Consider the following 27,601-nt stretch of genomic DNA (forward strand, 5'->3'; position numbering starts at 1 on the left):
CCCAATCATCTGACAGATATAGTTGACTGTCTCCCTTGAGAGATGGAGCCTCCTTCGGAGCTGGATCTCAGACATATTGAGGTAGCTGCTTCGCCGCCTACATACCCTGGCAGCAGGATAGTGGCATCTTCTGCGGCCCCTTGGACTTCCTGTTGGCCCTGCGTCCCTTGTGCCTGCGCCTCTCCTTACAAAGGTGGCTCCCCTGGAGGCTGAATGTGGACTCCTGGCCTCCTCCTCCTTCAGGCCCTCTCTCCTCCTCAGAGGAGGTGCCTCCAATGGAGAGCACAACTCCCATTCCCAGGCTAAGGGGAGGCTTCCTGAAAGCTGCAGGCCCCTAAAATGATCTTTACCATAGAGTCCTGACCTGAAGGTTGTTACTCCTGTCCAAGCAGCTGGTATGAGACTTGAAGTGTTCCCGCTCACACAGGCAAGTATCAGTAACTTTCACACTTAAATATCTGAAAGAAAACATTCGCGACCCCACTCACCCCTCTTATCCCGCCCGTGGATGAGGTTTATACAAATGTCTCCTACCCGCCTGCCCGTTGCGCCTATGTGACGCCCTGAAGATCGCACGGGCCCTGAAAATTTGCAGTCAGTTACTGCCTCAAGGGCCTTAACTGGGTGATTTATTAATGGCAGGTGCGCATCCGAGAACATCGTGTGCCCGCCCACCTAAATATCGCGATGGCGCGTGGTGACGTTGGGATGCTTGCCCAATGTCACTGCAGGTTATTTTACGTATCACCATACAGGGCCGGTTCCCACATGCCAACGGGAAAATTCTGGCCATACAACCATAAAATGGTTACAGCACAGAAGGAGATCATTTGGCCCATTGTGTCTGTGCTGGCTGTCTATAACAGCAATTCAGCTTGTCGCGCCCCCAAGTCTCGAGGCCCTGAAAATATTTTTTTCTCTTCAGATAGTTATCCAATTCCTTTTTTTGAAAGCCACATCTGAATCACCCACCAGCACAACCAAGAGCCAGATCTTCCAATGCCAACAGCAATGAATGCTGGGACATTCACCACTGTTGCGCATTGGAATCCTTGGAAGTTCCGACCCATTCACATGCACAGAAATTACCTGAGAAGTTTAAACCTCCAAGGGGTAGATTTCCATTGCCCAGGCCTTTCTGAATATGTCAGAGACTTGAGCCTGTTGTGCAATACTTATCCAGATACTTACCTTAATATTGTACCTCAGTTAAGTTCTAGCGTAGGCGAGTGATTAACACTGGAGACCACCCCAGCCTGAATGCAGCTCCCAACCTCCATGCACCCCCCAAAAGCCCCTGACCTGACTAACCCCCTCCATCACAACTACCTCCTCAGGCATGGCTACCCCCGACCCGACTACCTCCCGACCAGATTATCCTCCCAACCTGACAATGCACACCTCAGACCTGATGACCCCTCAACTCAATCATCACTTGTCCCGACCAGACCCCTCCGACCCGACTACGCCCCTGGTCCCACTAACCTGACTATGCCCCCCGACCTGACTAACCCCCAGAACTGACAACCCACCCCCCCAACCCGACCCGAGTATCCTGACCCCACTAACCCCCCTATCTGATTATCTGCTGCATGACTGCCCATATCCCACCCACCCACTCGAGCTCCCCACCCCCCCTTCCCACTCACTCACCCACTAACTCACTAAACCCCTTAAGACCTGTAAAAGCTTACCTGACCACAGCAGCTGGTGTTGTGAAAAGGCGGAGGGGGGGCTGCTGAGGGGGTGGATGTGGGGTGGGGGGTGCTGTTCTCCCTGCTGCTGTTCTTCGCCATTGCTCTCCATGGATGGCTGCGCCAAGGGGCAGGAAGACCAGGCTGCAAGGATGGGAAAGGTGTGCTCACAACTATCTTCACAGTCAGCAGTGGTTGCCAAGCACTCCCACTGGCTGAAAGATCTGTCCCCAAATATTTATATGGCTGGTCCAAGTAAGTTTCTGTTCATTGGTGAATCCTAGGATGTTGATGTGGGTGCTTCATCAATGAAAGTTTTCCTTAATGTCAATGAGAGATGGTTAGATTCTCTCTTGTTGGAGACAGTCATTGCCTGGCATAAACGTTACTTGCCACTTATCAGCCCGAGCTTTAATGGTGTCTGTGTCTTGACTCCTTCAGTATCTGATGAGTTGTGAATGGTACTGAATACTGTGTAATCGTCAGCAAACATCCCCACTTCTGACCTTATGTGGCAGAGAAGGTCATTGATGGAGTAGCTGAAAATGATGAGCCTAGGACACTACCCTGAGGAATTCCTGCAGCGATGTCCTGTCACTGACACCAGAGCTGGTCAAAAGGGTGAGGCCTGGCTGCTTGGCCTGAGTGCCTTGCGGATTGAGAGCCAAGTCTGGGATGTGCCCTGCAAGGTGCTCCTCAGGTAGGGTTGGCCAGGCTGCAATGGCGCTGCAGGTACAGAGTGGACTAATCAACGCTCCTCTGTCTTTTCAGAAGAGAAGTCAGAACACCATCGAGAGGTCAAATAGAGGCAGAGGCCCCCCCAAGCCTCCTAATTTTGACAATGTACGAAATGGATGCACTGGAGCTGGAATGCTGCCACCCACCTTGGTCAGCCGGTCGTGGAGAAGCAGGGTCTCTGATGAAGGTAAGGTTGCAGTGCACAGAGGTGAAAGTGTCGGGTTGTGAAAACATTCTTGTGTAGTCTCATCATTAATGGAAGCCTCAAACCTTGAGTCCCCATAGATAATTGAAAGACGATGGCACTGTGATGCAGATCTTCATTGTCTCACCAGGGTGCCTGGCATGCACAGTGACAGTGTGATGGCTTAAACTAATGACATGCCATTGTTCTTCCCTAGATTCACCAGCATGCACTCAAATGCAGGACCCTGAAGACCCACCCTTGATGCCAGTGGACCACGGGGTTTTAGATGCACCAGCATCACACCCCCTCTCTGCACAGATACCAACACCTTGGTGGGCATTAGTTCGGTGGCTAGTATCTCAGTGCACATTGGTTCGGGCACTTCACACTTGAGGTGCAGGCAGAGGCAGAGAGTGCCCAGGGCGCCGGCAGTCGGACGACTGCTGGGGACCAGGACCATGCTCAGTCGAAGGATGATATTGAGCCTCTGGAGACGTCCATTAGGTGGCAGATGTTGGATGTCCAGCGGGATATGCAGGAGAATCTGGCAGAGATCCATGAGGGTACGTGTGCCATGGTCTCTGTTGTGGAGGAGCCCATGTGAAGCGTGAGCACTGCATTGACCCTCATCGCCGAGCGCACTGCCTCCTCCATGGAGAGAGTGGTGACTCTCATGGAGAGGCAGCTCCAAGGACAGAATCAGGGGTTCCTGGGGTTGTGCTCAGACCTGCAAGCCCTCACACAGGCAATGACCTCAGGTGGTCAGTGTCAGTGTAGGAGATGGATGAGGCACCCAGTATCCCAGCTCAGTGCCCATCCATCAATGGCAAGAAGGGAGGTCCAGAGCAATCTCACGTTGGCGCAAGAACTGCTTGTTGTCTCTGCAGGCTCCTCTCTGGGCACTCTAGATGACGGCAGCAGCTCCTCCGCCCCTCTGCCAGTGACTGTCGCATCTGATGAGGCTGCAGTGACTGGGGAGATGCTAGACATGGCACTAGCCACTCCCTCCCTGGCGGGGCCAGCACAGGCTCCACGGGCCAGAGGACGACCAACAAGGTCATCAAGGCCAACGGGACAGCAGAGTCAGCAGGATGTCTCTAATGCCCCTGGCGTGAGATAGGGGGTGGGGAGGTGGGGGGTGGGGGGTGGGGAGGTGGGCGGTAGGGGGAAGCACCAAGACATAGCACTTTTAAACATAAGTTTAAGGCAAGAGGAACTGTTCACGGGTGATCTTCTGTTCTGCGCTGGGGGGATCAGGTTTAAGGGCAGTCCTGCTGCTGAGGTGGCGTGGGGGAGAGAGGGCACGTGCAGTCCTGCTGCTGAGGTGGTGTGGGGGAGAGAGGGGGCAAGCGCAGTCCTGCCGCTGAGGCAGTATGGGGGAGAGAGGGGGCAAGCGCAGTCCTGCCACTGAGGCGGTGTGGGGGAGCGAGGGGGCAAGCGCAGACCTGCTGCTGAGGTGGTGTGGGGGAGAGAGGGGGCAATCGCATTCCTGCTGCTGAGGCAGCATGGGGGAGAGAGGGCACAATCGCATTCCTGCTGCTGAGATGGCGTGGGGGAGAGAGGGCACAAGCGCAGTCCTGCTGCTGAGATGGCGTGGGGGAGAGAGGGCACAAGCGCAGTCCTGTTGTTGAGGTGGTGTGGGGGAGAGAGGGCACAAGTGCAGTCCTGCTGTTGAGGTGGCGTGGAGGAGAGAGGGCACAAGCGCAGTCCTGCTGTTGAGGAGGCGTGGAGGAGAGAGGGCACAAGCGCAGTCCTGCTGTTGAGGAGGCGTGGAGGAGAGAGGGCACAAGCGCAGTCCTGTTGTTGAGGTGGTGTGGGGGAGAGAGGGCACAAGTGCAGTCCTGCTGTTGAGGTGGCGTGGAGGAGAGAGGGCACAAGCGCAGTCCTGCTGTTGAGGAGGCGTGGAGGAGAGAGGGCACAAGCGCAGTCCTGCTGTTGAGGAGGCGTGGAGGAGAGAGGGCACAAGTGCAGTCCTGCTGTTGAGGTGGTGTGGGGGAGAGAGGGCACAAGTGCAGTCCTGCTGTTGAGGTGGTGTGGGGGAGAGAGGGCACAAGTGCAGTCCTGCTGTTGAGGTGGCGTGGAGGAGAGAGGGCACAAGCGCAGTCCTGCTGTTGAGGAGGCTTGGAGGAGAGAGGGCACAAGTGCAGTCCTGCTGTTGAGGAGGCGTGGGGGAGAGAGGGCACAAGCGCAGTCCTGCTGTTGAGGAGGCGTGGAGGAGAGAGGGCACAAGTGCAGTCCTGCTGTTGAGGAGGCGTGGGGGAGAGAGGGCACAAGCGCAGTCCTGCTGTTGAGGTGGTGTGGGGGAGGGAGGGCACAAGCGCAGTCCTGCTGTTGAGGAGGCGTGGGGGAGAGAGGGCACAAGTGCAGTCCTGCTGCTGAGGTGGTGTGGGGGAGAGACCAAGGGCCAGCTGTTGAATGTAGTGCACAAGCGTTCGGGGTGGGGGGTAGGATGGGCAAGGGAAGTGGCCACTCCGTAAGGGAACCTGTATAAAGTGACCATTCCTCAGCATCCCAGACAATTCAGGTGCAGCCACATTGCTATGATTGGAGTTGCGTTTCCAGTTTATCTGTCCACTCAAGAAATGCAGAGGCATCAAAGTTCCACCGAGTGCTCCAAAGCTTTTCACCCTCAGCCATGCCCCCACCCCCGCCGGCACAGACTGCAAAGTCATGAGCATTTTATTGTACAGTAGAACAGTTGGAAAACTGCACACGTTGTACAGTCTCCTTGTTAAAACTGGACATGGAGCAGTCACTGCTGGAGGCGCTCACAACCCCTTGTAATGTCAGCATCCCAGTTTGGACCAGTCTCCCCCATAGTTCAAGCTAACACCGCAGCCTTGCAGTGTGGCTTAGGAGAATGCCTGTACTTGAGCTGAGAGCACAGCATGCAGTCCAATTGGCAAAGCTGGCACCAATCTGTCAGTGGGACTGGGGTGGAGGTGGGTGGGGTTTTGGGCAGCTATGCAGCGCACTAATCCCTGGCCAACCAAGTGGTGGCCAGCACGCTCCGGGATGCGTTAAAGGGCCTTCAGACTTACCCAAGGCAGGTTCTTAGCACACCCAAGCTAACCCATGCATCTCTCTCTTTCATCCTGCAGGAGGAGTACATCAGGATCATGGAGCCTGGTGAACTAGCTGTGTGCATCATGGTCTATAGAGCACAAAGACGCCAGAGGAAAGCATGACTGAGGTTCCTGGCTGCGCAGAGGCATGAGCAGCTACCTCAGGAAGAAGGGGCGGTTGGGGCTCTTGCACACACTGCCCAAGAGCTATAGTGAGCCATCGCAGGCTGGTTCCTCACAACACCCAGGGTCTATAGACACCGCCTTTCATTCCTGCAGATGACCGAGAACCAGCGTCACTGGAGACTGCGCATGTCTAGGGAACTGGTTGATCACATCTGCCACCTGTTGCAGGATTTGGCACCACAGGGACATGGAGGGCATCCACTGCCAGTGGCCGTGAAAGTGACAGTGGCACTCAGTTTCTACGCCAGTGGCTCCTTTCAGGACTCCACAGGTGACCTCTGTGGGATATCACAAGCCTCTGCCCACAAATGCATCCATGAGGTCACGGATGCCATCTTTGCGAGGACACACAACTTTGTACATTTTGCCCGGGATCAGGATGTAAGGGCTATTGGATTTGCCCAGATCTCGGGTTTCCCACAGGTGCAGAGTGCGATCAATTGCACTCATGTGGCGCTCCGATCTTCATCGCAACACATGGTGAACTACATCATCCACTAGGAGTTCCATTCACTGAATGTGTAGCTGGTGTGTGACTACAGAAACGCATCCTGCAGATGCGTGCACGGTTTCCAGGGACTGTGCATGATGCCTACATCGTCAGTAGGTCACAGATCCCTGGAGACTTCCAGGGTCCACAGAGGCTGCAGGGATGGCTCCTCGGGGTCAAGGGCAACCCGCAGAGGCCGTGGCTGATGACACCCGTGTGGTGGCCTCAGACTGCAGCAGACTGAAGGTATGATGAGGCTCATGCTGCAGCTTGCAACTTGGTGGAGCAGACAATCGGGATGCTGAAGATGTGGTTCCGGTGCCTGGACCTGTCTGGTGGAGCCCTGCAATACAGTCCACAGAGGGTGTCACACATCGTCGTCATGTGCTGTGCCCTTTATAACCTGGCAGTACAATGGGGAGGTGAAATGGCTGAGGAGGAGATGGAGGAGCTGGAGGTCTCCTCTGATGAGGAGGATGCCAATGGGGATGAGGGTGAGGAGGACCTTGGAGGTGGCAGTGATGTCAATGAGGCCCTTACACTGGCTAGATGAGGCAGGCATGCTCGGGAGGCCCCCATAGCTGCTGGGTTTGTGCAGGATGATGATGACATGCAGCAAGGAGACACCATAAGATCCTCACTGCATCTGTGAATGTTTGACTCCAGGCTGGCTTATGGCAGCACATGTGCCTTCTGTGATAGTTCTCCTGTCATGGAGATGCAGTAGAGACCCTAATAGTCACTCAATTGCAGGAAGATGGTGACGACATACAGTAAGGACACTCCCTAGATCTTTACATAGCCTCTGAGAATGTCTGACTCCTGACTGGCCGAGTGCAGCTTTCTTGTGCTCCATGATCAGGATCATATCATAGAGACGCAGCCATGAAACTTTAAAAACATCTGATCCTTCAGCACCTGAGCCCTTCAGGAGCACAGCATCAGTAGTCACAGAGTTTGAAGAGATGGGGGCCAGCCCCACCTTAAAGGTGCTGAGATCACACAGAGAGAATGATGGAACTCTGTGGCACCTGCCCACTACATTCTGGCAGCAATGACCAGCACCGCCGAGGTACAGGCATCAGTAATGTTTGAAGGAGTGTGAGGCTGGACCATCACTTTGTTCTGAAGTCTGCACAAAGCACAGGGAAGAGGCTCTGGACTGAGACACCTGCCTTTATCTTGTGCAGAAAGGTTTCACATCTGAGTGACAAGAACACTCATCAGAACAAGGAGCCATAGGAAGGGAAACATTCTTGGGAGTTTATTGACAATAGTGAGCAGCATGTACAAGTGATTAACACTGTGTCCAGGCTGGGCAAATAATTCTCCTTAACTTTCCTAACCCTGCTGCTACATCTTAGTGCTCCCCGGACATCCACAGCGGAGGTGTAGCCAGCCTGGTGACTGTGATGCCCTGACTGTGATGACCTTGGCAGGTGTCCTATTGAAGGCCGAGACTTGGAGGGGCCGGCCTGCTTTCGGGCTCATGCTGTGTGGCAGTTGCACCCTCCTTGGCCTGTGGAGTTGGAGTTGCTGAGGTCACAGGAAGAGGGGAGTCGGATTTGTCAGACACTCTCAGAGTCACCTGGATGAATGGGCCCAGAGTGTGCACCTATGGATCCTCCTCCCTATGGGTGCCTGGGTCCCCTTGCCGATCTCCTTGAGATCGAGCAGCCCGGCATCCCTCTCGCATACAGGCTGATGGAGGTCAACTATGGCATCAACAATGGAGTTCAGCCCATGCAGCAGTGCAGGAGCAAAGTCCTGGACCAAGGTCTCTATGGTGGCCGCCATTCTACCAGTTACGGCCTCAGTGCATTGGCATGCCAGCACAATCACTTCAGACTGAAGGAGGATGGACTCCTCCATCGGGCCTTGCAATCTGAGGAGTGCAGCAGACATCCCTTCCTGATGTCTCCGAGCTTTGCAGCTCCAGCAACTGTGACATGACCGACTCCAGAGGCTTGTCATCTTCCTTGAACTCAGCAGATTTCTGATCTCCTGCAGTCCTCCGAGTGCCAGGGGTGGCCCTGCTGCCACCTGCTGTGGATCAGACAGTGCAATGAGCTCACCAGATTATGATCCCGAGGCTATTCTAAAGCTAGGTCCCACCGAGGTGTGTGTCTCTGCGCTGGTGGAGGGTGTGGGTGAGCACTGTGATGGGACTTTAGGGAGGGTGCCTCCAGATTCCTCTTCAGAGGATTCTTCAGGCCTTGATTAGAGGCCCTGGGTCATGGACTCCATTAGTTGTTTCCCAGATGTTCTTGCGAATGCAAGAGGAGATAATTAGAGCATGGCGATGGCCTGTGAAACAGCAAGCATCACTCTCAGTATGGTTGTCTGATGGATGTTGCTGGACACTCACTTGGTAGAGCACCACCAACCTTACCGAAAGCACAGGAATGGTCCAGATCGTCGCCGACCAGCTGGATGGCTGTGTTGCCAAAGTCTGTGAGGACCTTGGTTTTGGGCATTCCACCACCAGTCAGTGACCTCTCCCTCTTGTTGTGTGCCAGCTTGTACTGCATGGATAGAGATGGTGAAAGTGTAAGCAGGATGCCTGCCAGGCCAGATGATAAAGTATGCCTGGCCTGTGTGGGTGGTGAGTGGTCCCATGGACATGATGAGGACAACGACGTTGAGTGTGAGAGAATGAATGGTGATGTCCCTTGAACTGGCAGCGAGTGAGGGCCCTGTGGATGTGTGATGGGTTTGTGAGTGCGTGAGTTGAAACTGATGAGAAGAGTGACTTACCCTGGCAGAACGGAAGAGATCATTCATCCTCTTGTGGCACTGGGTGGCTGTCCTCTTTTGAAGGGCATCAGCGCTGACCACGTTGACCATCCTGCAGCCAGGGCAGGGGTAGAGGACATCCTAGTGGGCCTCCACGGCATCCACTTGAGGGACAAGTCGCTGAACCTGGGGGCTGTGGTCTTCTTCAGTTTCAGGGTCAAGTCTTCCATGCAGCAGTGGTGATCTGGAAGCACTGAGATGTGCGCTTGTGGCTAGACTTTAAATATGGTGCCCGGCATGATGCAGCAGCGGGGTGATGACAGGCGGGCGAATGACAGCCCACTCGCCATGGAAACTGCGCATTTCTCGGTAATGCATAAATAACGTGGTGGGTTTAGGATGATACGGCATGAAAACCCACCATTGCGGCCGACGGGTGGAATGTCATTTTATCTGTCTGCTACCGCACTTAGCGCAAATCTGGGTAAATTCTGCCCTTGGAATGGGAATCACTACAGCAAAGGAGGGAAACAAATGGACTGACCATTTTCTGTATAATATGAAATGGTCAGGTGGGAATTGGCAGAAACCAGTACTATGCGCCCTCTGGCAATGACAAAACATGAGGTGGTCATCCACACAAACTGCAAAGGTCATTTGTTTCCAAGACAGTGTATCAACAACCTCTCTTTCCAAGGATAATTCAACAATGGAACAAGCTGAAAGGAAACAGTCACAGCCCCATCACTTGAAATCTTCAAGGCCCATCTTTAGATTATTTCCATTTAAAAGCTTTTCTTATCAGGATTACCATTTCTCCAGATCATGCCTGGATTAACTACTGCTACCCATATAAATGTTGGTAGAATATGAATATTAGGCTGTGATGCCAACACAACTAAAGCAAAAGCAGAAGAAGATATCTGAACCTTTCACTATAATGTACAATATTCCTGAAATTACTTTGTTTGTTCTCCAGGCAAGCAGCCTTAACTTTCCTTCATAACTGAAATTTGTTACAACCAGGATAGGAGGAATGTGCAGCTGATCTAACCCCACTACACCACAGGTCGCAACACAATTGTAAATGCTTAATTTACTCACTAAAATGGCCAATTATTTACTTTCACTACTGTTAGACCCAGAATAAAAGATACTTTAACCCGGCTTGTTTCAATGGATTCAGAATGACTGATTTATTATAAAATGAAATGTCTTTGAAAAACAAATTGCAAGAACTAGTTAACACACAATTTATAATCTGGAAGTGTAACTATCTATGTAACTATCTATCCCTTTTAAAATACCCCAGCACACACATACACAAACAAACAAAGGACAAACAAATAGGGTCTCTGCAGAGTTGGGCAGTTGAAGAAAAGACATTAGAAAACAAAATGGTTAAAATTCACAGGGTTTCACACTGTCGATTATGAGCTCCTTCATGTGGAGACAGATCGCTAGTCTTAGTAGATGCCTGGAGGTTCTCACCAACAGAGCTTTGGCGTGAAGGGGGACAGAGCCGGATCAATCCTTCTTGTCTCAGCCTCCTGGGTTTCCAAATGCAGACAAGTTCCACTGAGATGAGGATTCCTAGCCGGATACTGATAACCACACTGTTTCGGGCAAGGCAAGGAGTGCGTGAGTTGGGCAGCTTTCCTCCTTCTCAGTTCACTCTCAACTGAGTTCAAAAAAACAAGTTCAGAAGTTAAAGCTCATCTTTGTCAGGTGATTTCCAGTAAAATCACCAGGGCTTTCGCCTTTAAGACTGTTTTTCTTTCAGCCATTAAAATAATTACTGTTCAAATAAGCAGATAGCTCGCCACCTCAAGTACCATGCTGGCCAGGTGATTTCTTGGAAAAGGCATGCTTGTTTACATTCCAAGGTGAACTTTTGATGTTTTTAAAAAGAAAACCCGTATCCAAATAATGCAACATCCATCCAAATTTTAAAAGAAAATACAGTTCTTTCAATAAAAAAGTCATCTTATCATTGATTTTGTTGCACAAATACAACTATCAATCTCAAATCTAAGCTACAGATCTAAATTAATTTGAAAAACCACTATGGTTTTTCTACAATCTTAATGCATTTATCTGAAGTCACTGCCTTAAAGGTATGTCAATAGCATGTTTGCATTATGATCAAATTGTATCAGAATATGTATTTTTGGTTCAAATGTGAACAAAATTTCAAATGTCAATTATTCCATTAAAACATTAGTGATAACAATAAATGTAGAGAACAGTTTGGGTATCAAATTTACTCCTGCTGGCATCCAGCACATTAATGCAGGATTGTGGGGGAGGGGGGGTTGGTGGTTCTGATCTGTGAGACCTGTAACAGTATTTTATGAATGCAAGATTTTATATGATGATTATGTTTGGGACTGTCTCTTAAATTTGTGGTCAAATGGAGGAATGAAGAGGGTCATGTGATCTGTTTCACATTCTGCCAATCAACAAGTCTAGGTGGCTTGATTACCATGGTGATGGGGGCAGTGGGTGGAGGGGGGGGGTGGGGGTGGTGGCAAAGGTTGAGAATTACTGGAAGCAAGGTGCAAACGTTCACACCTAAAACTAAAGGCAAGAGCAACTGAGTTGGCTGTGGACAGACTTTTGGTCTCTGAGCTTTTGGACAAAAAGACAGAGAAGCCTCAGAGAAACATAGGGCTGCAGCTGACATGGTCAGCAGAGTGGAGAAGGCTGCGAGTCCTCAGCAAACTACAAGGCAGAATGTGGGAAGGAGGACGGTCCCTGGTCAAAGAGACACACCCCATGACAATCTATAGACTCTGGAAGATTTGCCCTGACAAAACCAGGAGGAGAATTCGCCTGAGTGGGCCTTACTGCTGATAGTCAGTTTGGAAATTCTCCAAAGACTGAGGAAGCACCTTTTGATGTTCACTCGACATTCCAAACCAGCAAAATGGGGAGATGTGAACCCATTAGAAACTGGGAGTGACTATGGACTATTACCTGTAAAGACTGTAATCCTGTGGAGGGTGTGCTATAATGTATACATATGCGACGTTGGGTTATTGGTTGTGCTGGAACATTAATAAGGGTTATCAATTCTTTATTTTGGAATATTAGATGCCTAAGTAATGCTTTCTAATGTTGCTTTCAGTTTGTTTGTTACAGTAAAAATCTTAAAGCATGGAAACTTGTGATGTTCATTTAAGTTAGTCACTGTGAATTCAAATATCTTTTTAAAATGTATCAGTCCCTACAGGGATCGTAACAAGGGACTATTCAGTAATGCTAACTTAAAAGCAAAATATTGTGGATACTGAAAATCTGAAACAAAAACTGAAAATGTTGGAAAGCATCAGCATGTCAGGCAGCATCTGTGAGGAGAGAAACAGAGTTAACGAGGGGTGGGGGAGAATTTTAACCCTCAAAAAGGGGTAGATTTGGTTCAGAAGGGAGATTAAAAAGCTAAGCAGGAACCCCACCCCAAAACTACCCACTTCGAGTTTTAACAGCAGTGGGAGGCAAGTTGGTCATTTAAATATTTTAATAAGGCTACATGCCTTCATTTTAACAGTGACTATAACATTATCTTTCTTCATCTATTTATTTTTCTTGTGCAATTATCTTCTTTGAAACAGTACACTAAATCAGAATCAATTGATCCCAAGGACAAGACATTGGGACGATCAGCATAGTCAGACTGTAATACAATTAAGCCCCAGTGGAATTTCATAGGCTTATCTTCTGGTAAATACAATGCATAACTTCAAGTGTTAGCTTACAACACAACATTGATAAATCTTTGTGGCAAGATTCATTTTCTGTAATTGAAAAATATATGTTCAGCCTGAAGTTTTCACTTATGGGGTCATTAGCAAAGTGCTGATGCTTTGTATAAATACAGCAAACAAGTATAAACCATATTACAGTCTCGTTTGTTAAGAACCTGCCAATAGTCTGAACATCTCTAATCATCATTACCAGCAGATGGCCTCAGATGGCCTCAGATGGCCTCAGATGGGCTCAGATGGGCTCAGTGCCAAGAAAATGTTTCTTAAACACATGTCATTGTTTTTTACGGGAAATTCTGTCAGAGGAAATTAAACTTACGGTAGGCAGTTACAATGTCTCTCTCCTTCTGGTCACTGCTCAGAAACATAGTGAGAGCTGAGTATGGCACATGGAAACACTGCAAAAAGAGATACAATTGATCAGGTATTGCTCTCTTGGAATACCCCAGTAAAGGTTTACTTGAGTGATTGTCAACAGAAATGCTATTGAAAGAGACAAATGTCCCAGGTCATAGATAAATCAAGAGGTAGTTTTGATCTCCAAATGTTTGTCTGGTTTCAAATGCTTTCACTGAATATTTTTATTATTCAAACACTGCCACAAAAGCAGACAGACTTTCACATATAAGATCATCCAGGCCAGCTTTGTCTTTAATTATTCTGACTAGTTGTACATTTCTACTTGTGTAATTGAGCATTTTGCCGTTTCAAAGCACCTTCAACAGGGAACAGGAACAACATCAACAGTGTATATTTATATAGCACCTGAAATATAATGTAACATCTCACAGCACTCCACAGGAGCATTATTAAACAAAGTATGATACTGAGCCACATAAAGAGATATTAGGTCAAATAACCAAAAGCATAATCAAAGAGGTATGTTTCAAGAAGTGTGTTAAAGGAGGAGAGGGAGGTAGAGAGGTACAGGGAAGGTATTCCAGAACTTGGAGCCTATAGGCAACTGAAAGCACAGTCACCGGTGGTGGAACGATTAAAATTGGGACTGCACAAGGGGCCAGAATAAGAGGCTTGTGGGCCTAGAGGAGATCACAGAAATAAGGAGGGGCCAGGCAATGGGATGGTGGTGGGTCCAGGGTGAGTGCTCATTTGAAAACAAGGATGAGAGTTTTAAAGTCAGCACATTGCTTGACTGACAACCAATGTATGTCAGTGAGCACAATGGTGATAGTGGAATGGGGCATGCTACAGGTTAGGACAGAGACAACAGAGTTTTGTATGACCTAAGTTTACAGAGGGAAGGATGTGGTCAGAAGGGATTAGTTGAGTCTGCAGGTAATGAAGACATGAACAAGGGCCTCAGTGGCAGAAGAGCTGAGATGGGGGTGAAGTCAGGTGATGGTATGAAGATGGAAATAAGACCTTAGTGAATATGAGCTCAGAAGCTCACCTCAGGATCAGATGTGACATCAAGATCAATTGCAAACAGACTGGTTTAATCTCATACTGTTACCAGGGAGAGGGATGGAGTCAGTAACTAGGAAATGGAGTTTGGAGTAGGGACCAAAAACAATGGCTTCAGTCCTGCAAATATTTAATTGAGGATATACTTGTTGTTCTTTAGTGAGTTTCCTAGAATAATCACAGAATAACAGAATCTTTACAATGCAAAAGGAGGCCATTCAGCCCATCAAGTCTGCACTGGCTCTCTGAAAGAGCATTCTATCTAATCCCTCCCCCTGCCTTATCCACATAACCTTGCACATTCTTTCTTTTCAGATAGCAATCCAAGTCCCTTTTGAATACCTCAATCGAACCTGCCTCCATCATCCTCTTAGGAAGGTTGCTTCAGACTCCAACCACCCTCTGGGTGAAACATTTTTTCCTCATATCACTATTACTCCTTTTGCCAATTATTTTGAATCTGCGCCTTCTAGTTCTTGATGCTCTCAAGTAGGAACAGTTTCTCACTATTTACCCTGTCCATACTCCTCAGGATCTTGAACACCTCTATCAAGTTTCTACTCAGCCTTCTTTTCTCCAAGGAAAACAGCCCCAAGCTCTCCAATCTATCCTCATAGCTACAGTTCTTTATCCCTGGAGTCATTCTTGTGATTCTCTTCTGTACCGTCTACAATACTTTTACATCCTTCCTCAAGTATGGTTCCCAGATGGATGCAGTACTCTCGATGAGGCCTAACTAGTGTATTTTATAAGTTCAACATGACTTCCTTATTCTTGTACTCAATGCCCCTATTCATGAAACCTAAGATACTATATGCCTTATTAACTGCTCTCTCAATAACAAATCCCCAATTTTCTTGCTTCAGGCAGGCTATAAAACAGGCAGCAGATCTGCTATCACTCATTTCGTGTTTGGTGGCAATTCTTAAAATCCATCCCCATCCCACTCCCTGCCCCCATGGAGGAGAATTCACCAATAAAATTGATGATTTAAGTAAGTAGCAATTTGGTTTTTAACAAGTAATGGAGGACATTTTATGGATAAGGATGAGAGATGGCTGCACCTAAAAAGCAGGTAGAATAAGAATCATAATAGGTGGATTGAGGATGGAATAGAAATTAGAATGCAGACAAGAACAACTGTAGAATGGAAACTGGTAAAGTATGAACAAATTAACCAAGATAGACACAGAAGAACCATATTATCAAAGAAGAGAGACAAGGGGTGGGGGTGGAGCATTTGTTGGGGGGGGTGGGGGGTAGGGTTGCGCGGTGGTGAGAAGATATGAAAGGAGCAGTAAGATGTTTTGTGTATACATGAACATTAGGAATAGAATGTTAGAACTGAAGGCTGTTGTGGCAGTTGGAAACCATGCTGCAGTAGGATTTTCAGTAGCTTGGCTTACCCCAGAGATTGGTAACAAATAACATTCAAGCCAAAAAGGTACTTGAAAAGGTAAACTGAAAATAAAGGGTGTTCTTTAGTGAGTGCTCAAAGTTAAGTTCTATATGTCAAGGGCATTTGACAGATGAATGAAGTTGACTCTGTGGAAGGTGGAAACTTACACATTGAACTACTCTGGATGGAGCAGTACACACAGAATAACCCAATAGTGAAGCTGTGTTACAGATCACTAGATCAGCTTATGAAGAAAGACAGTTTGCTCTATGAAGAGACAGGAAAGATATGTGAGAGCTGCATTAATATTTATTAGGGAAGCTATTTGCATGGGTAACATCAATCAACCAGAAAAAACCCAAGCAATTCAGAGACTACAGTGATAAATTTGTAACCTTGTACATCAAGAAAGCTTAGAGAAGTAGTGTACATTTTGACTTCATAATGGTAAATGACCCAAACAAGATACAGGATATGGAAGTTATGATACTCTTAAGGGATAACAACCACAGAATTATGAAGTGTCATATGATCTGGAACTAAGATACTCAGGATAACAATTGGGAATGGATAAGGGATTGCCTGAACGGTGGAAAACAATGAGTACATGAGGTGAATATTTCCTACGGTGGATGGGCTGTTTGGGAGCAGGCAAGGGCGGGCACGGAGCCGATCGCCGCCCATGATTGGTTCCACGCCGCCATTTTATGCAGGCGGGCCAATTAAGGCCCGCCCAGCATAATGCGTGGCCGGTAGTGCTCAGCGCTACCTGTGCTGGCAGGGGAAGAGGGAGAGTTGGGGCCTGCGCTCTTTTATGCACATGCACGCAAAAGAGCGCAGAAATCTCCCTCATACAGAGGCATGGAACTGCCTCTGGGAGGTTGAATGGTTGTGAAAACTTTTCAATAAATAAAGTGAAATTAATTTAAACATGTCCCCTCATGTGACAGTGTCGTATGAGCTGGGACATGTGTGTGAAGTAAGTAGAATTTATTTATTTCATACAACCTTCAGGAAACCTCATCCCGCCCGTGGTTAAGGCTGCTTGGGCTCTTCTCCTGCCCACCAACATTAAGGTTGGATGGGCAGCGTTGTTAACAAGTTAAATTACTTTTTTAAGGGCCTTAATAGGCCATTGACAGTTCAGCGGGTATGCACCCTTCTCTGGTGTGCGCCCGCTGAATGAAATATTGAAATAACGCGCAATGACATCAGGACGCTTGCCTGACATCATCGCGTGTCATTTTACACGTCGGTGTGTCAGGTCCACCCCCACACTCCGACAGCAATAATCTGCCCCATGTGCATGGAATTATGTTGAGGTTGGGGAAGAACTAACTAAGGTGGCCCAGGAATCCACAATTGGCCAATATTGTCCCTTATGTTCAGAACGTCAATGCAAATTAGTTATATTTTCAGATGATATCCAATAAGAAGGGCAGTTGATTCTAAGGAGGCAGCTCTACAAAGTGAGCTGGACTATATAGATGTGAGGGCAGAACAACAGCAGCTGAAATAGACAATTATGAAGTACACAACAAAGGAAAGAGGTAAGGCAATATGCGTACACCATAAGTGAAGTTGAAAGAGATCCGAAGGTCTTATTAGGCTTGGCACACATAATGTCAGACAGTGCAGAGAAGCCTTATCAACAAAGCAAATGGAATGCTTAGCTATATCGCTGAAACTGTATCATACAGTACACACAGAAAATCTTAATTAAACTGAATGTAACTTTGATAATACACACCTGAGTAATTTGTCCAGTTCTGCTCACTGAGACACAGGGATTCATTCAAGTGCAGGGTTTACAGAGATCAGCCTCAAGTTGATCCCTAATGAGAACTGAGTACGAGGAAAGATTGGAGAACCCTGGGATTTGCAGCCTTGAGTGACATAATTTAGCTGTGATTTTATGAGGTAATTAAGATAGTAAACAGTATGGAAAATCCAGAAAATTACTTCAAACTAAATTGCAAAAGTAGAACAAGGCAGCACAAGTTGAAACTAGTGAGAAGCAAATTTGGAATTGATGTCAGCTGCTCTTCATGACACAAAGAGGAACACGGGGAATGGAGTTCCAAATAGATTAAAAATCTGAAATTATTTATGAAACAATTGGATGTCACAATGAGAGTGAAGGGCAGGGGGAGTTTGGTGGGGTGAACTAGAGGTCTTTCCGGATGTATTAACTAAGTTGCCTGGAACGGCCTTCCTCATCCAAAATCATTTTGTGATTTTGAGTAAAATTTACAATCAATAAAAATGAGATAGAAACCCACCTAAAAATATAAAAGTAATAATTTGGGTATGAACTTTTTTATGTGTGTGTATTACATTAAAGGTGCAGTATTCTTATGCAAGTGTTATTTCCATTCAGGAAAATGCCTGTATAAAAATTACTTACATCAGAATGTTACATGAGCTTAAGCTTTTGTATGTGAACTTTATTGACCTCAATTCCTACCCTACATTCCTATCTATATTTTTAAGAGTGTAATGTCCAGTACTGGCATGTCTTATTCTGGGCTTCAAACTAATTTCACATTTTAAAACTGGACATTAAGGCTGTCCAAGGTCACCTGACATCTTTTGTGGATTAGAACCATTCCCCTGTCTCAAGGGGGATCAAAGTAACGTTCCAGATTGCTGTGAATCAATCCTGAAACCAATCAAAAAGGGTATCATCTGATTGAATGGATCATTCAGAAACAAAGACACCGACTGTCTCAAATTCTCAGAGGTGTTAACCCACAACACAGGATGTGTAATCAACATGACCACCCTCCTTATTCGGAAAAGGACTTTGAGCGTGTAGAAAGTCACATCATGGGGGTGCCATATTGTCTGCTTTTCAAATCAGCTAGTAGCTATTTGCAGACAGTTCCACCAGAAAACCATCAAATTAGCTGCAAGTAATTCAAGCAGCCAAGATAATTAACCACGATGCCTTGAAAGCAGAAATCCCAACAGAGAGAAGGACTCCCTCAACCTGTTACAAACTTCAAGTTCACCTGAGAACCAACCTCCTGAATATTCAACTATGAGAGACCTCACAACTAGCTTTACAAGACCCTCACTTTAAACTCAAAGCATCAAAACCATCTGAGAAACTATAAACCTGCCACGTGGCAGACAGAGATTGCAAACCAGAGACTGAGCTCACCATAACTTGTAACAGTGTACCACCTAATCTTTGCATGTGAAACAGTATCTGAGACATTACGTTTAACTTGGGGTAAGTCTGTGGGCATAAGTAGCCTCCTTTATTTTAAACTCACAAAAGCTTGCTGGTGGAATTGTTAATTGGGAAACACACACCTCTTTCATTACCAAACATACTGATCAAAAACATTCTGTCCGTGACAAAAGCATATATCCAAATAGGTTACAGTTTTTAAAAAAATGGTTGCTGGATCCACATTAATATAAGCCTTTCATTATAATGAATTTTCTCTCTCATCATGGGTAAGGTTTTACTGTACATCAGTATTGTGCCAGTCTGAATGCTGTGAAAGCCCAACATTTCCAATATATGTAAAACAAAAGGTTGAGAATTCTCATCTGGACCATAAATTAATTTGAAAAGTGTCTATTTTACCTCAATGAATGCAAACAGAATAGCATTGACTTTGAAAGTTGTGAAACTGTCCATTGCTCACTTCATCAAGCAACTTTTACAATAGGTAAAGGGGGAGATTAGAGAATGGGTAATACTTGCACAGTGCACAGGGTGCAGCAGCTACATTAACAGAATGTACAATGAGTTAACAATGACATGATCATTTACCGGACATACAGTAGTGTATTGGAGAAGCCTGCTTGAGGGTATTGCAAGCTTCAAGTACAGGGTATGAACCATAGTGTAAAGGGAAGATTAGTGCAAAATCATGCAGAGTTCTATAAGGAAACGATCACATTCCGTGGATCATACTTTAGAGAATATTGAAGGCTTCATCATTTCCCACCTCATCAAGCTTTTATGATAGATAAAAGGGGGGACAATTGGTTATATATAGCTTGCTGGGCATCACTCCACAAGCAGGGGCCCAGGACTCCATGAACTACAGCAATTGCAATCACTGACAAGGCAATGATTGAAGCTATTCAGGCTTCTTTCAATAAAATACATGGGCAAATTCAGCATCTGTAAAACTTGGGAAGCTATGCAACACAGAGTTCAAAGTCTTTGTCTGTCTGGTTTTGATTGTTAACCTAAGCAACATTTCACTGCTAGGACCAATACAGCCTTCTAAAGAGATAGTTTGAGACATTTCTTGTCCTGACGCATTGGCATCAAAGGGAGCTATTGATCCCTCCTCTATCCTCACAGTCCAACTTCTACATCATTGCAGACATAACTCTATCCTCCACTAAGTCTACATCCTGGGGGATTCACAAGAGTCACAAACAAAATGAAACAATGTGGCACTTGGTGAGCAACAGTGCAGAGGTTTCACAAAGCAATTAGTACAAATAGGGTATATGTTCATTCTCACATCTCCAAATATTTTCAAATAATTTTGCATAGTATTTTCACTTGCTGATAGCATGGATACTTAATAGAGGACTTATTCCCAACATTTGGTTTGAAACTAATATTACACTTACAGATACTACAGATATGCGATATGTTAATATAGCTGATGCCTTTGTTTATGGTCCACGTGAGCCTTCTCCCACACTTCCTCATCTAACCCCATTAATACAGCTGTTTATTCCTTTCTTCCTCATGTTTTTATCTAGCTTTCCCTTAAATACATCAATGCTAGTCACCTCAACTACCTGTGGTAGCAAGTTCCACTTTCTAACTATTTTCTGGGTAAAGAAGTTTCTCCTGACTTCTCTATTGAACTTATTTGTGATTATCTTCCAGTTCTGGTCTCCTTTGGAAGTGGAAATATCTCCTCTACATCGATCCTATCAAACCCCCTCATAATCCTAAAGATCTTGATCAGGTTACCCCTTATTCTTCTATCTTCCTGTGAAAGGAGTATCAATATTTCCTGATGGGTATAACTTCTCAGCTCTGGTATCATACCCGCAAATCTTTTTTAAAAAAAACCTTCCCCAGTGTTTCTATATACCTTTTACAATATGAAGACCATGGGTCGGATTTTCCTTTCCCGATGGAGATGTGAATCGGATTGCAAAACACAACTTAGTTTTTTTTTGCAGGGAGAACAATTTGGCTCTGCTTACCTGACCCCACATTGTCTTCATGTGGCATTTTTATGAGGTAGGAAGGCCTTGGGTGCAAAATGCACATGCACGACTTCCGAGCTCGGGGTCTCCATTTAGAGGACCACAGGAAAATTGTATTTCTTCCTGCACACTATTTTCATGTGCTGCTGCGGCTTTTAGAGGCCCTTTAAAAATGTATTTCCTTGGAGAAGTTGTGCCCACTGCGGAAGCTGCTAATGAGTCTGGAACATTGTGAAAGTTAAGTGTAAAATGTTTTGAAACCTTCAAATGTCATTATTAGATGCTGTTTCATAATGTAGATGTGTTTCAATGCATTGATTCATGACTGGCCTCTGTTCTGCAAAGGTAAAATAACCGTTACTTTGACTACCATTGTATAAGTGTTAACATGTGTCACAATACTTTTTCCATTGGAGAAAGTGCCACAATGCATCCAGAAATATCGGAAATGTGTGGGTAAACATTTCATGACAGGTTTGGTGCTGGTGTTTGGACTGTGAAAAAAAACATTTGCTGCTTTTAAAAGGTAAAAACAATCTGAGCACCTGCTTCCCTCTATTGATTGACAGGCAAATCTACTTTGAAATGAAGGGGACACCAGTTCTTTCAATTTAAGGCTTTTCATGTTGTTTTGATAGTGTGGCCATTATTAATGTTTGGCTGAGTTCCAAAAACTAATGGCATACTTAGTTCTGTTGCCACAGCTGTTCAGGGGAATGGCTTACAGATTTATGAGGCTGTAATAATATACTCAGCCTTCCATGTGGTTTCAGAGTACATGATTGTTTGTTTGTACAACTTAATGGCCACTTAAAGGATTAACATTTTTTTCCAATGGAGAAGGTTTTTTTGTAGTATCAAAGCAGACCTTTGATTGAGAGCTTTATTACATTGTCACAGGTTTTTTTTTAATTGCATGGCTTCTGAGGACTGCACATAATAGATACTGGGTGAGTGGCTATGGAGGATACATAGGGGGCATGGAGGTGGCATGGGGTTCTGAGGGGGGTATAGAGGTCACATGGAGATCTAAAGGGGCATGGAGATGGCATGGGTGATCTGGGGGCATGGAATGGCATGGGGGATCTAAAAGGGCATGGATGTAACAACAGCAATCTGAGGGAGCATAGGGTGGCATGGGGATGGTGGGAATGGAGTCTTTAAACAATGTTGACAGTTCCTTACTGTGTTGGAGAACAGAGGAGGAACTTCTAACCAGCCTGTTTCTGTACCTACACTCCTCCCACATTCAGTCGCAGCTTGCAAGCTGCATTATGAATGCAAACTCTGAGTGAAGAAACAAAAATCACAAGCAAAGTCACACATGGGTCGGGAATGCAGTTGAGAATCATTAACAATGCACAAGTTGCATTTTCCAGAACGCACATGAAAATCTGGGCCCATAACTCTTCACGTGACTCCAAGTGTGCTCCAGCAGTATCTAGTAATATTAGCAGTGGGGACATAGTATGTGAGTTGAAATCTGAAACAGAGTTTTAATGAAATTAAGTGATCTTCCATGCATAATTCATTGGTAACCCAGTCCAGAATATAATTGTGATATTTATTTTGGTTCCATCTGAGTTGGAGGTGGGGGGCAGAGTGCATCAGGGTTGGGGAACAAAGAACACTGCAAGTTCAGAGCTGCACATAGCAAGGAGCAGCACAGAAGTGGAGGAGGGGACATGGACAGAAGCAGAGTTAGGAAGAGGAGCAGCCAGGAATGGAGTCCTGCTGAGGGCTTGAAAGAAGGCAGAGTTCAAAATGAAAAGCCCTACATATTGAGAGAAATGGTGCTTAATTGTTTAATACCATAAGGTATTGTTCCTACCACATGACTCTTCTTCAGAGCTCTGCAGAAGAATCATACTGACTCGAAAAGCTAACTCTGTTTCTCTCTCCACAGATGCTGCCAGACCTGATGAGTTTTTCCAGCATTTTCTGTTTTTATTTTAGATTTCCAGCATCCACAGTATTTTGCTTCTGGCTAATAATGAAGGAATAATATGTCCTCTTCTGATATTTCACAATTACTTGGAGAAGTATATTCCACCCACAATATATATACCGTATGTTTATAGCAATGGATGTTCTTACTGCCATGCACCATGGAAAGTCTGACTTGGCACAATCTACATGGTAAGGTGCCATAGGAAAGGGAAAGGTGTTGAGGGTGACTGAGGAGTGGGCCAGGGCATTAGTTCCAAAAGTGTTTATCATGGAAGAATGAGCCAAAGCTAGTCTTTTAACTCAAGCAGGTTTATTCTTAAGACATTGCTGCAGAGTAACAGACTCTTCCATTCCCTTCCACCCCATAATGTTACATCTGTACCCATTAATAGGTGAGCCAAAGCCCATCACCTGTTTTAACAATGAAATTGTCTTAACAATGTAATTGTTATACAATGTAATTGCCAGTCAACAAGAAGATTGCTATTGCGCCTTGATAATGTAATTACTGATACATTGACACAGGGTAGCATGCAGGAAATTCTTCAGTCACCCCAACACCCCTCCCTTTCCTATGTCACCTTTCCATGCAAGCATAGGAAATGCAACATCTGTCCTTTTACCTCCTCCCTTTTCACTGCTCCTCCACATTGAGGAGACAAAACACAGGTTGGGTGATCATTATGTGGAAAAGCTCTGATCAGTTTGCAAGTGCAACCTTTAGCTTCAAGTCACCTGACATTTTAATTCTTCAACTTGCTCCCATTCTGCCCTTTCTAACCTCAGACTCCTGTGGTGTTCCAATGAAAATCAATGCAAGCTCAAGGAACAGCACTTCATCTTTCGACTGGAGACTTTATGACCTTGCGGACTCAACACTTACTTCAATAATTTTGGATTATCACCTCTGCTCTCATTTTGTTTTTTTTTCCTCTCTCTCTCTCTTGTTCCTCTCTTATTTCCTTTTCTTTGCTTTCAAATGGCAACCATTCAGGGTAGTGCCAATCATACTTCCTCTTGACTCGTTTCTTTTTCTTTACTTCTCCCATTATCACTCCCTTTGGCCTTGCAACATGAAATCTTTTGTCATTTAATCACTCTTGCACGCTATCCTATCAAAGATCTTCCCTTTTGTTCTTTTTCCCACCCTCTGCCCTTTCACTGGTTCAAAACCTTTTGCTTTTAACTATTATATTCTCAACTTGTCCTGCTTCTGATCAAAGGTCACAGGCCTGAAACCTGAGCTGTTCCTCTTTCCAAGGATGCTCCCTGATCTGCTGAGTATTTCCAACATTTTCTGTTTCTATTTCAGATTTCCAGCATCTGCAGTATTTTCCTTTGGAATAAGTCAGCAGTCTCCCGGAAGTATCATTATCTAACTTTCTGAGGGCAGATGAATGTGGTGTACTAAGAGAATCCATGAGTTTCTACAGCTAGAAGCAGAACAGTTGAAGTCACTAATTCTTTAGCTGACCACAGTTTTTTGTATTTTCTGTTACACTGTATATCACTTTGCATGTATCTACATTAAAATCCATTAATCATTCTTTAGATCAACTGTTTAATTTGTCTAGATTCCTTTGACTATGACCTGTTCATCTAGCCCTAAATATTGGTCTCATTAGCAAATTACTTAATAATTAACTTAAACTATATCCTAGATATGCTTAATACATGATTACATGTAGCTCAATTATCTCTCTCGGTGTATTTTGAGTTACATTGAATGATATTTCCTGCAGACTAGCTACAATCTGTTACATCACACTTTAATAACTCAAACAGTACTATCTCACTGTTCCAGGTACTTACTGTGAGCAGAGTCTGGAACAGACTGTAGAAGAACATGTACCAAAGGAACTTCCCCGCTTTAAGTGGTGGCACATACCACAGAAGAATGTAGGACACAACTGCAAAAGGTGCAGACCCGATTATCCTGTAAGAATGCACCAAATTTAATATGTGGCAAAAAATCTGTTTTAACAAGAGAAATTACAATCATGATAGAACCTATCATCTAACCCTCCTCTTATGAGAGGTCATCTGTGAGAGGTCACCATGATGATTTGGCTGCAAGGTCTTTCAATTCTAATTAACCGCCAATGGAAATCTACCCGCTGAACATGATTTGCAGCCAGGATCTAATTAACTGTCTCATGTAATCAATGGCCATATATGTCAGTGCAGATCATTTAAATCTTAATAAATATTATCTGATGAAGTAAATCAGTATATGTTATCATTTGTATTTAAATGACTGATGGTGGTTTATTATCTGGCTGCCTTCCTTCAGTTTAGTGGCCTGTCTGAAACTAACAGAGAAATTGTCACATTGCACTGGTTGCATTGAGTGGTAGCAGAAGAGAAGGTTTTTTTTTGTAGATTTGACATTTGGAGGAGAAAAGTAAAAGTTATAATTACTGTAAATATGCTTTTGTATTGAATACTGTTCAGTTACGTATATACAATTTGGTAAATTTGGTTGTTGGTTTATATCCTAAGCCTTGATTCGATGAATGAATATGGTGAGAAGGTTGCATTTCAACACGTGATATAGTAAGACTATATTGAGCATCTAAAGGCACATACTAGTTGTAGGAAAGGCAATATATGCTTATGGGAGTGGTTGTTGGTACAAATAGAAAAGTTTTAAAGGGTTCCAAAGAAGTGCAAGGTAAGTTAGTGCCTACCTGATGAGATTTGAAGAGCTGTGAACCCAAATAGAATTTTTTGAAAAAATGGCAGACAATACTGTTTTTCATCATAATTAAGCCCTTGCTAATGAAACTGTAAGTGTGTAGTTTTGAAAGGCGTGATTCTTGATAATATGATTTTCTAGTGAGTAATTGCAACTAATCCCTCCATTTAACCAATATAAGTTTGGAAATGTTGAGTACACCACTTTTGGAGTGAAATGTCTTTGATAATTACAAGAAACCTATTTTTAACAACAAGGCCTTACACATACAAGTAAAATCAGTAAAGGAGAAACTCGAATAGATTTGAGGAAAAATGACCCCACAACAATGCAATAGTGCGAAAGTACATCATCAAAAGAGTGAAAAAAAACAAAAAAACTGCAGATGCTGGAAGTCCAAAACAAAAACAGAATTACCTGGAAAAACTCAGCAGGTCTGGCAGCATCGGCGGAGAGATGCTGCCAGACCTGCTGAGTTTTTCCAGGTAATTCTGTTTTTGTTTTCATCAAAAGAGTGAATGTGCTGTCAGGAGGAGGAATATGTGGAAGCTCTGGGAGAAAAGGCATGAATTAATAAACAACATAAAACTGCCCTTACTTAGGTACTAATTATCAATCTCATTCAAATCAGTAACACAATGATTGGTGTGGGAAAAGAGAAGAGAGTTTTGCATTTAAGTAAGCACTTTTCATGACCACCAGACATTTCAAAGTTCTTTACAGTCATTGATGTACTTTTGAAGTGTAGTCTGCAGGAGTTCTTGGTCTTATAACCCTAACTAAGTGAGTCTTCAACCACTTAATATTAATTTGTCCTTTTGAAACTATAAGCATTTAGGCAATAAGAGATATTCTGTTGTCATAATTTCAGGAAACATTTATTATTTAACAAAAGCTAATACTTAACAAAGGTTGGCAGTGACTTTACTGGCTCAATGCAGGTCTTGTGTTTCAATTTGGCCTTGGGCACATGGCCTTCTCACTCTGTTACTTCGAATTTCTCTTTATCCTACTATTCACAGATGGGCATACAGACACGCTCTGATCTTTGCAGGTCTTCAGTTTCACATTCTGCTGTGCAAGGTATTGTGGCAGCTACTGTCTTTTAAACCCTTTCTGGTGCACTACCCATGCTCATAATCAATGGCCTTCCCAGGCCCTGATTCGATCAGTGCACGATTAGTCTCTGGATTTTTAAAGTGGCAGTCACCTTAAACAGGGCAGCACTGTCTTTTACAGGGTCTCTCTTTTCTCCCCAGAGCCAATAGGGATCAAATGTTTTATAAGAATTTTCATTAGACGATACCATGTGATTTCCAGGAATCAAACCTTATCACATATTGAGGGGACCACATGATTTCTAGGAATTGAAACTTACGAGGGTCTGTACAGGATCTATGTTCTCTTATAAGAAATCATTATGTAGTTAATTAAAAGCGAATAATATAACAAGAATAAGGTAGCAAGGCACACTGGCAAGATACAGTGAATTACATTTAATTACATGAGTAACAAAAGCAAAAAACAAAGACTGCATAACTACGTAACTGATTCCAGAACTTGATTCTTAAAACAGTGATACACAAGACTTTGCATAATTTCTCTACATGGGAAAGTGACTGCTTCGTTTAAGGCATTCCTGTGCAATTAACATGTTAATGCCATATTAAAGAGCCAAGACTCTGTAATTAAATAACAGAAGTGCAGTTCTACATCTGGCATAGGTCATGAGGTATGTTTCACCTGTCAGATAAGAATACAGCTACATCTACACAGACAAAGATGTAGTCACATGGGAACAGTGGCCAACATTGATCATAAGTAAGTAGAATAAAATATTAGGTTAGTATTGCTGAAAAAAAAATGCTGATAAAGCTTTTCACCTTGCACTCATCAGGACACTTTGCAAGAATACCAGTAGTAAAGAGAACAACAATTTATACTGAATGAGAAGACAGTGGTGACTTGTTGGTAAATGGGCTCTGATTGGTAGGGGTGTTGCGATGGAGCATACACCAGAAGACAGTTAACTGCCAAACTTTTATCAACTTCACACCAAAG

At 44.8% G+C, this 27,601-nt stretch overlaps 1 protein-coding gene across 3 annotated transcripts in view; it reads right to left on the minus strand.

The window, feature by feature from the left end:
• Positions 1–27,601, minus strand: part of mfsd2b (major facilitator superfamily domain containing 2B) — a 123,208-nt gene that overhangs the window by 48,927 nt on the left and 46,680 nt on the right. For 2 of the 3 annotated variants that reach the window (XM_041188298.1, XM_041188297.1), the window contains exons 3-4: positions 24,655–24,778; positions 13,183–13,261 (exon numbers count right to left, since the gene is read on the minus strand). In XM_041188298.1, the coding sequence (XP_041044232.1) occupies positions 13,183–13,261; positions 24,655–24,778 (203 nt within the window). The remainder of the gene's footprint in view (positions 1–13,182; positions 13,262–24,654; positions 24,779–27,601) is intronic. The other variant, XM_041188299.1, reaches the window with a different exon arrangement.

This window comes from Carcharodon carcharias, chromosome 5 (genome assembly GCF_017639515.1).
Source record: "Carcharodon carcharias isolate sCarCar2 chromosome 5, sCarCar2.pri, whole genome shotgun sequence".
Taxonomy (NCBI): Eukaryota; Metazoa; Chordata; class Chondrichthyes; order Lamniformes; family Lamnidae; genus Carcharodon; species Carcharodon carcharias.